We start from the raw sequence: 16,095 nt of genomic DNA on the forward strand, positions 1-16,095 counted from the left end.
TCCTTACCTTGCTATAGCCTGCTTTAGGGTAGATTTGGCCTATTTTTTATTTTTATTTTTTTCTTTCTGCAGGTTATTCGTGAGGTAGCAGTGATTTGCAAGATTGATTATACATTGTTTTGGGGATATAGGAATTTCTCACACCAGAGGAAAGGCAGGGCTTGATGAGAACAATATTACGAAGGAAGGAAGTGCTTGTTTGGGTGAGTGGGAGCATTGAGCACAGCCGTGGATTAAAGGAGAAGCTGAGCCAGGCTCTGTGCAATCAGCAGAGCCATCAGCGTGGGAGCTGGAGGCCTTGAGAAGAGGGAGAACCAAGTGCCAAAGCCAGAGAGGAGGGCTGGGCAGGGAAAAACCCACACCTAAAAGCATATCAGCATTCAGACCAGAGAGATATTGATCAGGGATTTGCGCAGGGAACGGAGAGGATGGAGAAAGCCCAAACAATTATGCTTTGAAAGCGATGTTCGACTTGAATATTTACGGGTGTTTATGGGCACGATCGCTCATTCTGAATGGCCTGCACACTGATTCATGAGGCTCAGAGCTAGCTGAAGAGCATTGTGGCATATCAGACCCCGAATAGCCAACAGCTTTTTAAGTCTGAGCAATTAATTAAATGCAAAGACAGACAAATAGGAAAGTGTTAAATAGTGCTCAGCTAGCAGGTAAAAATTGAATGCATTAACTTTCAAAACTCAATCTCAAATTCCCAATTAGAGAAAAACTGCTCTGCAAAAGGCTTTGTGCTGTCTCCTGGGACAAGGTGAGAAGGGACAACGCTGCTTTTCTCCAGGGAAAAAGCAAGCCTGGATGATCCAGCCACCCCTGTACTCCTCAGAATGACTCAGATCCTTGATGCCAAGTCTGACAATATGTTGCTGAGTGAGTGGTAGCAGGGAGAAAGTGACTGTGATAGAAGGCAGCACGGCAGGAATAAACAAACAGGTGCTGACGGCCAAGTGCTGAACACTGCAAATGTCCCCCAGCAGATGCCCCAATTAAATAAAATGTGAAGTCACAGCATCCGCCCGAGTGACTGAGCAATCCGACATGCACTCGTCATCTCAGGATGCTTGATGTTCATGGGAAATAACAACTAAAGCCCCCATGTTACTCTGCTTTTAGCTTGTGTGTTTTAAAACAAATAATGAATAAATAAGTAAATAAATAAACTCCTGAATGTGAACAGTCTTCCTCTGAATCATTTCTCAAAATTGATGTTTTCTCTTGCTTCTGAGAAGATACCTTTACCAGCCTGCCCTCAGAGACTGTCAAACTGTTTTAGAATCTAGTTTTATCAATGAAGAAAATGCTTATTTTTTGGTGAAGATTCCTCCTACTGCTCTCCTCTGCTTTGACAGATGCTGCTGTAAGGGTTCCTCTCGCCTGCAGGCTCAGCCCACCTCTCTGCTCAGCTTTTCATACACAACAGGCTGTGAAAGCACACAGCCTGCCCGTGGTAGTCAGTAGAAAAACCTCCAAATATTCTCCAGCAGGATTAATACCAGTTGAGAAGCAGTCATGCTAAGGATGCTTTATGTCAGGGTTGTCCAACTTCCACAGCCCCACCAGGCATCATTTGTGTCACTCTTTGCAGGTGGGCGAGTCCAGTGGTGGCACTCAGATCATGGGGAGGTGATGCAGAGCTGTGCTGGATGCGACTACCCTTACTTTATACCCTAGAGAATGAAGGCATTCAAAGCAGTATTTTTACAATAAATATCATTCAGCCTCAAGTTCTCCTCGTGACATTCAGTGGTTTGCCAAAGGGACGAGAAAGCAGCAAAATGGGTACAAGTCCTCAAGCAAACAGCCGAGAAGCTATTTAGTTGGGGCAGCCCGCTTACAGCTGAGCTCAGATTTTTCCTAAACCTGGCCAGAGATTATGCAGGATGCTCAGCTGTGCCTGCGATGGGGGAAGCGGCAGGGCTCGGAGTGCCAGTCAGGGCCGACAGATTGCTGAGCAGATCAGGAGGCAGCAAAGCCCCGGGGCCAGCAGGATAGCCGCCCCTCTCCACCAGCCGAGGGGCCTCAGGCATGTTTGTAGCAGCTTACAAAGAAAAGAGCAGCAACCCAGGAGGATTCTCTGCTGCTTCACCCCTTTGCTCGTTGTGCAACATGTTTAGGGTAAAAGAGTATTTTTTTTTCAGAGCAGAGGGAGCCTGTGTTCCAGGGTGCACGCTGTGGGAGGCACTCCTTGAAGAAGAAGGCTTGGCATCAGGTGCACACAAGCAGAAGGAGCCTAAGAGCTGCTGGCCACAAAGACCAGAGCTGAAGACAGATGAAGACCACTGAAGACCAGAATTGAAGATGCATCGAAGACCTGACCCCTTCCTTCAGGGAGATGTATCGCCACGGCACACACTGCCCATGGCACAGTTTCCCTCATGCAAGCTATTTCTTGGGATAAAATCAGGCCTGCCATGACACAAACCAGGCCTTACTAACCCCCTGCTCCTTTTAAAGATATTACATTTTACGTTGAAAGTCATAGGACAGCTCCTCTTCCCAGCAGAGCAAACCAACTGGGGAGAAGAACAAACCAGCCGATACAAGTGGAGCCCCCTTTGTACCCCAAACCGTATCTTCATTAACATCTCTGTTTTTCCTTCTGATCATGGCAGCAGAGAGATTCCTGTTAATCAGAGACCCTCATCCTCTGCTTGTAACTTCTCCTCACCCTCTGCATTACACATTTTTCCACATCTGGTGTACACAGTTACTTTACCTGCCCATGGGCACAGTCTCCTTTCGGGCAGGGGGAATGCACCTGCAGTAAGGTACGGAGCTTGGCACAGATGTCTGCTCTTGCAAAGGCTTTTCCCTGTCTGATAAGTGCAGATGCAGATCTGTGATAAGGCGATGAGGGCTGCTGAGATATTAGCCTGAGTTTTACAGGGAAGAAAAACAGAGAAGCTGAACTGAGGCATTTGTTTTAAAACAAGACACTTCTGCAAACAGCTACAAGGGAACTTAACCTATTTTGTTGCTCTTCCAAAGTCCATTTGCTGCCCAATTTTAACAGAGAGGCTTTTAAAAGAGAGGCTGGCTGTATTTCTGGTAATGCTGCTGGTCAAGGCTAGCAAAGTGACATTAGGAAAACCTTCCTGGAGCTCCTAAGGTGCTTGCTTTCATATTTTGCCTCTTGTACCAGTAACCAGCATGGATGCAAAAGGGAAAGAAAAACCTTTGCAAAAATCTGTAACTGGTATTCCAGGGGTTTACAGAAAGCCCTACTGCTTCCCAGGCAGATGGTGGCTTAAAAAATAAATAAATAAATAAATAAAAAGCTGGGCTGATGCTAGCACTGTGTTTCCATGGGAACAGGGAGGTGAGGATGATGCATCGGATTTGACCAGATGAGAAGCAGGTTCAGGATTAGGATTAGGGAAGAAGTGGCCAGATTCCTGCTGCCACTCAGGGCTTCTCTTACACCACTAAACACAGGACAGGGCTCTTCAAAGGACTGCACTAGCTCTGCATCCACCTGTCTTCATGTAAACTTCATCGATTTAAAAAGAAATCAGTGCCTGAATGCGTGTATGAGTGTTGGGGCACATGAGCTTCAGCAACCCTTGCAAAGTGATGGTATAAATGAAAATTGGATGTGCAGCTCTCAATTTAAGACCAGGTACATGGTGGTGATGGTCGTCCTTGCCCCGAACTTGTGCCCTGAGCAGTATGATGGCCACCCCATAACTTGTTCTCCTACTTCCCAGTGAGTTGATGCTGAGATCACCAGACAGCAAAATCATACATTTGATATTGCAGAGTAATAATAATAAAAAAAAGCAGGATAATTATTTTAAATTGTTAGTCTTCCACTGCCCCAGGAAAACAAATCTAATTGATGTCTGATATACATCGGTGGTATTTAAATATTACAAGAATCAGAAAATAGTTTGTGTTAGCACAGGCATTTTAAATATACTTATTATTCTCTTGAGATGGTTGAGATTAGATTGCCAAAAATGGCGTTTTCATCTAGTTGGTGTTCTCAGGAAAATCCCTGTGAACCTCACCTGCTGCTTTTCAGGTACCTCGCAGCTTCAAACCATAAATAAGGTTCAAAGTGAAATGTAGACAACCATAAAGGTAAAATGGAATGGAAATGGAGCTGGGTATACGAATTTTGGTGATTTGAGGAGTTCTGATTTGAAGAGCTAGCACATTTGGCTGGTTTCTGACAACAAGCAGGATGCAGAAGTTTTGGATCGAGGCCAATTCACAGCTCCAAGGAGGCAGTGCTGCAGAGTCGGTCCTGCAGCTTGCTTCCCATCAGTTTGCTGAAACCCAGCAAGCCACCAGCTCTGACGGGGCACCCCTCTCAACAAAACCCCGTAGCAATTGGGGTCAGCACTCGCATGCCTGTGTTCCCAGCTTGAAGACACCCCTCTGAGCTGGGACAAGCACCGCTGGCTCACCCTTCACACCCGAACAGCTGAATGCCATAGTTTTTGGGGTTTGGCTCTAAGAAGGCCTTGCCATTTTATCCTTCTAGAAACTTCTCTGCTTAACCTCAGGCTCGGGAGCCCACCTGCCCCAGCCGGGGCTCCTCACCCACCGCAGCCGAGGCGTGCGAGCCTCCGCAGGAGGCGGCGGCTGCGTTTTCTCCCCCTGCACGCAAAACCACCCAACCCCACGCCCCCCCCCCCGGTGCAGCCGGCTCTCAGCACGCCCTGGCAGGGGCTGCAGCCCCCCGGCACGGCTCTGACCCCCCGGCTTTCCTCCCCTCGGGCCCGAAGGCACGGGCGCCGTCGCCCTCCCGGTTTATTTTTAGCTGGCGGCGCGGCGGGGCGGGCGGGGCGGCCGGGGGAGGACCGGGGGAGGACCGGAGGAGGGAGGGAGGACCGGGGGAGGACGGAGGGAGGACGGAGGGAGGACCGAGCCCCGAGCCCCGAGCCCCGAGCCTCGGCGGCGACCCGAGTGCGGGCGAGCAGCGCCGCCGGGGGGAGGGAGGGAGCTCGGAGGGAGGAGAAGCGGCGGGGCTGCGGGCACCCCAAAAAATCAGAGCCATCCTCCCGACGGCCATCCACGGCCCCGCTGCGGGGCGGCGAGCCGGGGGCCCGCAGATGGCCAGCCCCGGGCTGGAGCTGGCGGCAGAGGGTCAGCCCCAGCCCGAGCCGGCCTTCGGCGAGGCGCAAAAGTGGATCGAGGTAAGGAGCGGGCGGGATGCGGGTGCTGCTTCCTCCTCCTCCTCCTCCTCCTCCTCCTCCGCCGCCGCCGGCTCAATCCCTTAATCGCATTTCCCCTCCCCGGCCCTAAGCAGGAGCGGGAGGCAGGTGCGGGGAGGCCGCGACCCCCAGCGGGGGGCTTCCTTGGGCTATGGGGAGGGGGGGGCAGGCTGCGGGCCTCCCCCCCCGGCACACTGCGGGGACATGGCGCTCCCAAAGCCTCCAGCCCCGCAACCTGCAGCCCCGCAACCTTCAGCCTCCATCCCCGCAGCCTCCATCCCCGCAGCCCCCGCCGGGGGAGGCCGCGCAGGTACCGCGGGCGCGCATCGGGGCGGCCGGGGGCGCGCATCGGGGTGCCCCCATCCCCGTGCCCCCCTCGCTCCGGGCCGTGCCCACCCCGCGGGGCCGCCTCGCCGCTCGGCTGCGGTGATAAAACGTGGAAAACAGCCGGCTTGGGGGGCGAAACGAAAGGGTTAAATGTTTTGGCGTGGGGTAATAGAGGAGCTGGGAATAGCCCGTGGTCCGGTTGCGGGTCGGGAACACGCGTGAGGGTGGTATCGGCCGAGATGGCAGGGGAATAGCTGCCGGCAGCTGCGGGCTTTGCGTTTAATCTGCAGCTTTCCGTAAGCCGCAGGAGATGCCGGGTTCCTGGCGAGGCTAGGCAAATTCGCCTGGAAATCGCTGCAACTTCACGATTGCCTAAACCCCGGGTGGACACTGCAGGCGGGTCGGGCACAGGGTCTGGAGTCTGTGGGGATTCAGAGTTCACCCCGACGCCAGCCGAAAAGGTAATGCTGTGTCAGGCTTGGGGGAGTTTGCACCGACACAGTTGGCTGGCTGCTGCAGGACCGGAGGCAGCAAAGCAGTGAGGATCGGGGAGAGATGGGGTTTTGTGCCGGTGGGAGGTGAGTGGGCTGCCTGGGAGAGGAAAAGGGGAGCGCAAATGAACGCTGGTTGTCTTGGGAAGACGAACCCATAGCTGTACATCCCGCTTTGTAGCAGGGGGAGGCACATGACCCTGCCATACATGCGGTACGCGAAATACCTTGTGACCGCGAGTGCTGCTGGCGGCTGACAGAGCCAGGCACTCAACGGCAGAGCAGTCCTCTGTAGGTAACGAGGCTGCCAGCAATTACCCCGGGCATGATAATAATTAAGGGAGTGTAAGCCTTCCTGTTTCAGAGCAGAAACTTGTGGGTCAGGCGGAAACATCCCTCCTGGGCAGTTTGGCCGTGATGGGAGGTCTCACACCCATCCTTGTGTTATCCAGGGCCCCATAGGCAGGGTGCGAGGGCTTGCAATGCCTCATGCACTTGATGCAGGTCCAAAGGACCCACACGCATATAAAGGAAGCCGTATATGGCTTCTTGTGCTTCCTCCATTGCTGTCTTTAATCTTCTGGGTGTGCGGAAGGCAGGGTGAGATGTGCGAGGTGGGACTGTTACTCTTGGCACCTTCCTCCTGCTGGGGAGCGTGGCAGGAGCTGGGGGCACTGCTGTGGCCGCGGGGCTGGGGGGAGCGTCTGCCTCTACGGCAGCACCCACAGCGGGTGCTCCTGCTATGGGAAGGGAGGAAGGAGCCACCTGTGAAGTGAATGTGGTTTAATTTGCCTCAAGAATGATATTTCCTTCTAATCACAGCCCGGTGTAAGCTCTGGGGCATGAGGGTTATTACCTCTTGCAAAAATGTGGTCAGCATTCCCCCGATGGCTTGGACTGAGCAATTAGGCAGAACTTGACATATTAGTCCAAAGTTACTGAAAAGCGGCAGCAGTCTTAACATTCCCAAGATTTTATTTGTTTATTATGGGTATCTACATTCAGTGTGCTAACCCTATTGATCTGGGCAAAAACCAGAAACAGGGTTCATGCTGTGTCCAGCCCCTGAGTCCATCGGCTCCAGTCGGCTCCGTGGTCGTCTCTCACCAGTGTATTTGTTGGCCTAGAGGTGTTAGCAGACATCCAGTTGTGGCTTCTAACTCTGCTCTGGATGTTTAAAGTGATGTGAAATCTCAAAGGAAAATAAAATAAACAGTAGCTGTTGTAAGCAGGGCTGCTGAACCTGCCTCGTACGGAGAAGACAGACTTAGTGGGGGCGTCAGCAGTGGGAGACAGCTTAAAACCTGCCTTAGACTGTGAAACAGAGCTGCACAAGGAAATGGGGGCAGAAATGGGCAGATCTGAAACTCTGAGCTGGCTGTGCATTTTTATTTCTACAGAGTAAGTGGTGTGGCTGGCGGGCTGGATTCTCATCTGGTTTGAATAGTCGTATGAGCGCTGTCACCATTGTGCAGCGCTGACAGGAATCCGCCCTGTGGTCGGCACTGCATTTCTCCTCTGGCGGGGCTGGGAAGGGCGGCTGTCCTCTTTCACAGATGGAGAGCCAAGGCACAAAGTGGTGAATGTCTAAATCTTCAAGGACTGAGGTACTTCCCTTCCTCCAGGCAGAAGGTCTCAGAGGCCTTTATTTACTCCTGGAGCATCTGATGTTTCACCAGAGCACGTCTCCGGGGTGCCAGGAGTTTTCTTTTCCCTCCGTCAGAGTTACTTCACAGAATAGGGCAGCCCAAGTTGCACTGAAGTTTGGGTGGTTCCTCGTAACAATCCTTTCTCTTTTGTGTCTCCCTGGAGCTCTGAGCCAGAAGCGCCAAGGTGAACACCTGAGCAGGCCAAGGGGCCTGAGCTCTGATTTCAAGTGGTGTTAGACTTGATGTGAGCTGTGCGTTGCCCAAGGTGGCATTTGGGGACTCTGTGGGCTTTCCGCTTTGATCGTGAGACACTTTTGGTAGGAGGTTGGAGTTCAGCCTTAATCACATATTTAATTCTGCATAAATAGCAACCGCACTTCCCTCTGTGTTAGAGTAAACCGGTTCTATTATTTTAATTTAGCTTGGCATGCACTACTTAAGTAAAGAATGCCCTCTTAATGATAAAATGTACCATATAAGTAGCACTCAGAAGACTTAAAATAAAGGCACCTGATGAAAAACCCTGTGAGACAGCTACATTGGTCTGCATTATTAAAGGTGCAGTATCTCATTTCAATTAGTGCATCTCAGTTTCACTGAAAGAATATATCAGCCTTGTAAAGTGTAGTGGCTTACTAAAGCGAAATAACAAATCTAATTTAATCTACTGGCCTGTAATTTTAAAATGTCAAGGTTCCCAGTGTGTGTGCTTAAACTAGAATAACTGATGGCTGAAAGAACATCTGTATAAACAGAGTTATTCTTGCTGCACAGACTCAAGAGCAATACAGTAATAAAGTCGCATTTAATACTGGTGCAACTCCTCAGGGTATTGTTATCTCATCATCGCACCTCCTATCCTTGCCTCATTAATATGCTCCATCCTCATTGTTGAGACTTGGTTCAATTAGGGATGGCTTTTCCATAGACTTGTATTCCTTAGTAAGTTTGCCAGCTGATAAGAAAGCTTCCTTTATAGTTGTATGGTAATAATAAACAAGGCATGTTTTCTGTTCCCCGTAGTCAGCATTTGACTTTGCCATTCCCTCTAGATGTGTATGGGCTAAAATGCAGCAACTTACAAGTCTGTCACTTTTCTCTTATATGTATTCCCCTACAGAGTCTTCTTGTTATGGAGAAATCCCCCAGACAGAAGGGTTTGTTGGTTCTGAATTTTTCTCCTTACCACTGTCAGATTTCTGCATTGAAGGCAGCAGTTTTAATTTGGTAACAGTGGCCATGCTTCTAGAAGTGGGACCCGGTGTGTTATTTACTATTTCTGGATGCATCAGGTTGCACAGCAAAATAGACAGGTCACTTCTACACCACCCTAGCTGTGAAACGATGCAAGGGGTATAAAACCAGCAATTCAGCCAAGTAAACCATGTTATTGTCTTTTTACTGTCTTGAAACAACATTTCTTTAGGGCATCTCTCCCTCTTGTGCTGGAGAAGTTCTAGAGAGCCGAGGCTTATGTCTTCCATTGCAAAAATGGGACTTAAATGGAGATAGAAGTAGTTCATTGACAAAATCTTTTCTGTGTGGGGAAGGGACTGGATCGGATAATCTGCTGGAGGGGTCTGGAACTTAAGTAATTTACAAGCTGGTTTGTATGGCCTTGGAAATGTGGTATGATGCTGACTATAGTGCCCCGACTTTGAGGAACGTCAGAGATAAAGCTCTTTTTATTGAAAGTATTGGTTAAGAGCATTGATTGGCTATGCCTATGAGTAACCTACATCCTGCAAGAGGTTTCAGGTTGCTACTGCAGTAGTGTTTCCCAAGTATGCATAGACATCTAGTCTACCTTTGCTTTCAAGCAAACTTTAAGGTGCTTGAACAGGGACTCTAGTCCTAGAATGGTGGTTCCTCTAGCCAACTGGGACCTTCAGCTGCCACTGCAGTCTCACAGTTACTTGGACAGAAATCCAACAGACACTTTTCAACAGAGAGATTCTCAGTTACCTCAGTGGGCTTTCAATAAGGGCCTCATGCTTTGGAAGGAAGTTTTGGCTGACGGGTTTGACAGTGCCCTAACTTTCCAGCTGATCTGTCTGTACTAATCTCAAGTCTCTCATCTTGGTGGGAGAGATGAGGGTGTTCCTCAGACTAGAAGGAATCTATGCAAATAGCTGCCTGATTTGTGGACAACTAAAGTTAGGCTAGATGAATATTTCCCACAACGTGGGAGCTATAAAGAGTCAAAAGGTGGCTGACTTCTGGTCCAAGATGGATGTGAATTCAGAATAATTTTACTGTGGTTATTGTGACTGGACTTGGAGAGGAATTCTTCTCTTCTTTCTCTACATCTCCAGGGCAGCATTTAGTGGCTGCAGATGGGGTTGATGTGATGCTCTTCGTTCTGGCTGAATTAGTCATTCAGTGGAATGAAAAATAGATTGTTCTAAAGGGGTGGAAGAACCTGCCCAAACTCTCTGACCTGACAGACTATCATCTTATAGAAATGTTTTCTTCTCCCAGTTGCCTGGCAGCTGACCTTGTGTCCTGTGTACATGGACCCAATTCCCTTGTCATGAGATCCATTTAAGCCACGTTACAAGTAGCTCTTAGCACAAGAGTGGGAGTAGTGGGAACAACAATGCTATTGATAAAGGGATAATGTCAAGGAAATGCAGGATTGAGTTGTTAATTGTCTTAAAACTGAATTAATTTCTCCTTTCATTGCTAAAATTTTAAAATAGGTAAAAGATCTGCCCTTAAGACCAAAGTCTGGAATGTCATTATGTGGTTGGTGGTAAAGACCTGTTGAACACAGCTATTAAACCTCATTACATTTGTTCTGCTAGTGTGAACTACATCTAAAAAATAATAATAAAATAAAATAAAATAAAATAAAATAAAATAAAATAAAATAAAATAAAGGAAAATGTTTATCGTCTCGAAAGGAAGGTGGAATCTTTCCAAGTATGGAGAATTAACTAGATGATCAATGTGGTAGACTCGTTTTCTAGCCTCTAAAATGTGTTGGCCAATCTAGGTAGTGTTACTTTGCCACAGGTTATAAAAACGATATTATCTTTCATTTGGAAAAGCTACCAGTCTAGGAGCTCTTCATCCACAGATGGTCACTTTCATGTATTGATTCTCTGTAAGTATCCCAACAAGACCAGTTGTGGAAGAATGCCACAAAGAAAGCAAGATTTATGGGAGTGAAAGTGCCATTTGAAAGGGCAGTTGATACAGCTGCATAGGGGGAAGGTGCGAGCATTTTGGCATGCAGGCTCTGAAGATCTAACTTTCCATCCCTCCAACATGTCATTTAAGAAAGAAACTACTGTGTTCCCTTGCCTCACTTGGTCTCCTCGGTTGCGATGATTACAACAGTGCTACTATGGTACCAGTAACATAGCATCAAAATTAATAGCTGAAACTTCTTGCAGCTATGCTAAGAACAGTATCAGGTGAAAGGGCTGCATATGTCCTAGGGACAGACTTGTAAGAATGTGATGAACTAGAACACACCCCAGCTGAAACTGGAAAAAAACCCTGCCCATTACTGCCTCTTATTTATTAAACAGAAATGTACTTGCTGTACCTGGGACAGGCTGACCATCCCCTTGCTGCAGCACAGGTTGGGGAGTGACTGCCTGGGGGGCAGCTCTGCTGGAGAGGGCCGGGGGGGACCAGCTGACAAGGCAGCAGTGTCCTGGCAGCAGGAAAGGTCAGCTCGTCATGGATTTTCTGGAGCCAGTGAGTTGATGGAGGTGGTTGTTTGCTTCTGCTTGGTGCTTGCTGGGCCATACCTGCAATACTGTGTGTGGTTTTGGGTCCCACAGTACAGGAAGGACATTGATAAGCATTGATAAGGAGTGAGCTCAGCAGAGAGCCCCCAGGCTGTCTGGGGCTGGAGCACTTGTCCTGGGAGATGGGCTGGAGAAGAGGTGGATTTGTGGGGACCTGGCAGCACCCCCTGTATGTATGGGCAGGTTACTGGGGGGACAGAGCCATGGCCTTCACAGGGGCCTGGGCCAGGAGCGTGCGATACTTGTCATAAACTAAAACGGGGAGGTTCTGACTTGGCGTGAAGAAAAGTTTCTTCATCACAGGGGCAGTTGAGCATTGGTGCAGGCTGCTCAGAGAGGCTGGGAAACCACCGTCCTTGGTGGGTTCGTGCCCAAATGAACAAAGCTCACAAGAACCTGGACTGGCCTAGAGCTGCCCTTGCTTGAGCAGGATGTCAAACTAGGGGCCCCCCTAAGGTCCCTACCAGCCTGAATTATTCTGTGAATCTGTGGTTTCTTGAAAGTGGGTGGGTGAATATCCCTTAATTTTATTTTTGATCCTACTTTACTGGTTGTTTATATTAATGTCACGTTTAAGCACCAATTCGCATGAACAAGATCCTTCTCCACACAAAGGCAAAGCTCCTTCGGCTTTCAACAGGCATTTCCAGGGTACACTACTGAGTTTCCCTTTTCCCTTGTGGAAACTCCTCAAGGCAGCATAAAATGTGTTTGTCTTCCAATCCAACTATTTCTACTAAGCCTATTTTTTCATTTTGGAAAACTGAAAACATGATTGATTGCCTTTGGTTGGTAAGATTTATTTAATTCATTTTACACTGCTCTTATTGCCCAATAAGGAATTTAAATTATTCCCCTTGCTTTTCAGGTCTTGAGATGATGTGCAAGTTTAGTTATTGAGAATTAAATTCTTAAGTGGTTCTTTGTTCTTGGTATTAGTTGGTTAGAATGATCCTCTACCTTCGTAGTCAATCTGCTCAGTTCTAGTATAACTCACTCAAAACTGTTAACTAGTTTCTTTTGATTATGTGTGTATATACAATGACTGCTGCTAGTAATCCTTGTCACAGAATGGCTCGCTTAATGATGGAGTTATTAATAGAGCTTGCTCCTGATGTTAAAGTTGATTTAAAATAGTCTAGGGACTTCTTGGTCAGTGGGGAAAGCAGAGAACTCTCTTCATCTGGCTGTTTGAAGAGAAGCCTTGTTTCGCTAGGTTCTGCTCTTTGGAGATCTCATGCTTCGTGTCAAAGATGGTTCGATTTTGAAATCAACTTTGACAAGCTAAGATTTTGAAAAATAATATTGCCATGGCTTTTTGGCTCTAGCATTGTTGTCAATGATTCATGGAGCACTTCACAGGCTAAGGAGCAGCATGGTGGAGGGAGAGAAAGCAATTCCTTAATTCAGCTTTCTACAGCTGAATGCGTAATGTAAAAGGGAAATGATCTCCATTAATCTTTCCTTCACAGACGTTTCTCCATGATCCTGGTTCATGCTGGAAACAGGACTGGGATTCTTCCATTATGCGATCCATAGCGAGTTTCAGGAACAGCACAAAAGGAAAAATTCTCTGTGATGTCTCTTCCAGCCTCCAAGATCGCCCCCACTTCATCCCACCCCTGTTGTTGTTTACAGGCTATACGGAAAGTGGCTGTATATACTCAGTGTGCTGAGAAAACAGGAAAAAAAAAAAAAAAGAGTCCTCGTCCTGAGACTAAATATCTTCCAGTTGTTTTCCTTCCTGTAGACATTGGTAGATGTTTAGTTCAGTATTACAATCATGAGCACTAAAGTCTCTGGATGGATTAAAGGAACATTTAAAAAATAAATTCGGCACATTACATGTGCCTAATTATATTCAACTATATTCTTACAAGTCAATTCTTACATTCAAGTTTTTCTCCCCAGCAGTGAGGGGCTGAAATCTGTAAAAGGTAATACACCTGCCATTTCCAGGGGTGGCAGAGTTGAAGGAAAAAAGCCCCAAACAACCTTTCCATTTGTATTTCAACAACAGGCCACAGACCAGCACAAATAATTGTAACCTTTACTCTGACTTGAGAAGCAGCCGTTCTTTTGCGTAAGAGGAGGCTGATGCCCATAAATAACTGATTTCAAGTGGGAGCAGAATGTTTGTGTGGCTACAGAGGACACTGGACTGAGATTAAAATCTCTTCTCGGTGCTTTGCGAGCAGTGTTTTCTGTGAACTCACAGGGCTACATTATGTCCTTGTAGTCCCAGCAGGTTGTGGTTCTGGCACAAGGGTTGCTACAACATCCTAAAACAAATACAATAAGTATGGATTTGGGGGTTATATTTTATTTTTCTTTCCCTTTTTCTCTTTCTCTCTTTTTTTCTTTTTCTCTTTCTCTCCTTCTCTCTCTCTTTTATTAAAAAAAAAAAAAAAAAAAAAGCAAATATATAAATATTTTTTGTTTATTGTTTTCCTGACTCTGATGAGTTGGTTTTTAAAGTTGTGGTTTGGAAAAAAAGGAAGTCCTTATTTGGGAGCATGCATGTGCAGTGTGTGTCTTCTGTCAGTGTTTGGATCAATTAAAGATAGCCAAGAAAATAAACTGCTTTCCAGAAAAATGGAACTAATGAGAAAAAGGAAATTTCAGAATCAGTGAGTCATAAAGGTGACTCTCTCCTGAGTTGAAAGAAATGGTACAAAAGCATAGCCTAACATCCTACCTCTCCCAAAACCAATTCTTATTTTGACAAGGGGGCCTTCGGTTTTGGAAAAACATGAAAAAAAGTCATAAATCAACAAAGTTCAAGCGACTCAAATTATCTTTTATTAGAAACAGCTTGCCTTTTCTAAAGAGAAGCAAAAATACCCTCCAAACATTTTAATTACGACCATGCAGATCTTCGATCTTGCCGGGGCCTGATTTTCTCCTTCTCTCAGCTCAGTGCTGCCCTGCCCATGTTGCTGCTCTGCCAAGTGTGCTGGACTGATGGCCGCTTGTGTGGAGAGTGAGGACGTTGCCTGCTGGAGGTACAGGGTGCAGGGAATGCCACGCTGCTCCCCTGGAACAGCCCAGGCACACGGCCCCTTCTGAAACCGGAGGTGGCGGCTGTTGCATCGTGGTTCCTGGCATCCAGCGCGCCTTGGATTGGCACAGCACAGCTGCGGGGTCAGAAATTCCCTGCGAGAAGGCGAGTGTAAAGGGAGACGGATGTTAAAAATAAAGCTGGTGAGGCTTCGCCTCCCTCGCTTATCTTTCAATGATTATTTCTCCCGGGGAGCAGTGAGCAGTCAGATTTCAAGAGGCTCACTTGGTATGGGTGCTCTCTCAAGATGAGCATCGAATGGAATTTATTCCAGCTGCCTTTAGGAGGGATGTGCTGCACTTGGTGCTAGAGGCACCTCAGAGTATCCCAAACAAAAAGATTTTTCATTTAAAAATGCACCTCAGTAATAAATGCTTTGGTACTTCACTCCTTTCCATCATATTGCTTCTCATGAGTAACTTCAGGGGAGAAAGAAAGCAAAACTGTTGTGGGCAGCTGTGTAGGGTAGGGTGTAACTTGATGAAAATGCACAGGGTTAGCTCTCAGATGACATTCCAGTCACATTTAGTAGAAAACTTGTCTACCAGTGCTGTGGGATTTTAAACATTAGTTTCCATTCATTGTAGTTTGCTAGTGTCTCTGAAGTAGTAATGCTGTGTAATAGTTTTAATTCTTTATTTTGCATTTTTGGATTTCAACCAAGGCTCCTGATTGCATGTTCTGGTTTTGGGCAGGTCTGGTATTGTGGTTCCCTCACCCCCCCCTTCCATGTTTGTTGGTTTTTCAGTGCTGTACTTGATCCTACAATGCCATACTGGCTTTTCTTTTTATTTTAGAGCTGTGTGGAGAAAACTTGCTTTTCAGCTTCCCACATGAAGGGCCTTGAAATCAATAGATCAAAGCCAGAGCAGACTACTTGGAAGTGGCACAGTCTCAAACTGTGCTGAAAGCTTTTGTTTTCTGCCTTTTTCCTGTCCCTTGGTATCTCCCGAGAGAAGGGAGGACACAAGGGGGATGGATGTCTGTGCAGAGGAAGGGGAGTACCCCATCGCTGTGTGCCATGGGCACAGGGCTGCATGCAGCACACCAAGAGGAGCTGACTTCCAGAATTAGCAGTGGGGGCAGCCTTTGTGCAGGGTGGGGAGCTCTTATATGAAACATCAACGTGCCACATTCCCGTGGCTTGAGCTGGGCTCCAGTGCTACTAGGGAATAGGTGGTGGTGGGAAAGGGGCTGGTGGGGAATGGGGTGCTGGTGCTATCTATGGGCAGTGAGCATTTCCAGTACATGCTTAGGGCAGGGGGCTTCAAACAGAAGTGAAGCTTCGGGGTGGGAAATGGGTAGATGTCAATACTTGCTGAGAAAGGACCCGAGCTCTAAGGAACTACTCAATGAAGAGAATGAAAAGTTTGAGGTTTTCTTTAAAGATCGTGAGGGATGAGGCGTATATCTGAAACACCAGATGGAGTGGAGTGAATGAGCAAAACAAGCTTCTATTTTTGCATTTGGTGGGGAGGAGGGGGCCCTCAGATTTAGCTACAACTCCATACAAGGCGTAAGTGGTTGGTACAGCAAACATGACAGTGATTGTAAAGCCGAGGTGCCTGGCAGAAACATGTTGGTACTCAGTGTTTACTTTGATTATGAAGAAAATCTTTCTTCAAC

General features: G+C 47.5%; 1 protein-coding gene across 8 annotated transcripts in view; it reads left to right on the forward strand.

The window, feature by feature from the left end:
- The first annotated feature begins 4,899 nt into the window (after window positions 1–4,899).
- The window catches only part of LIMCH1 (LIM and calponin homology domains 1), a 173,048-nt gene continuing 161,852 nt past the window's right edge, over window positions 4,900–16,095 (forward strand). For all 8 annotated transcript variants that reach the window (XM_084516523.1, XM_084516524.1, XM_084516526.1 and 5 more), the window contains exon 1: window positions 4,900–5,159. In XM_084516523.1, coding sequence (XP_084372649.1) covers window positions 5,076–5,159 — 84 coding nt within the window. In that variant the 5' untranslated portion in view covers window positions 4,900–5,075. The remainder of the gene's footprint in view (window positions 5,160–16,095) is intronic.

This window comes from Aythya ferina, assembly GCF_964211825.1.
Source record: "Aythya ferina genome assembly, chromosome: 4".
Lineage (NCBI taxonomy): Eukaryota > Metazoa > Chordata > Aves > Anseriformes > Anatidae > Aythya > Aythya ferina.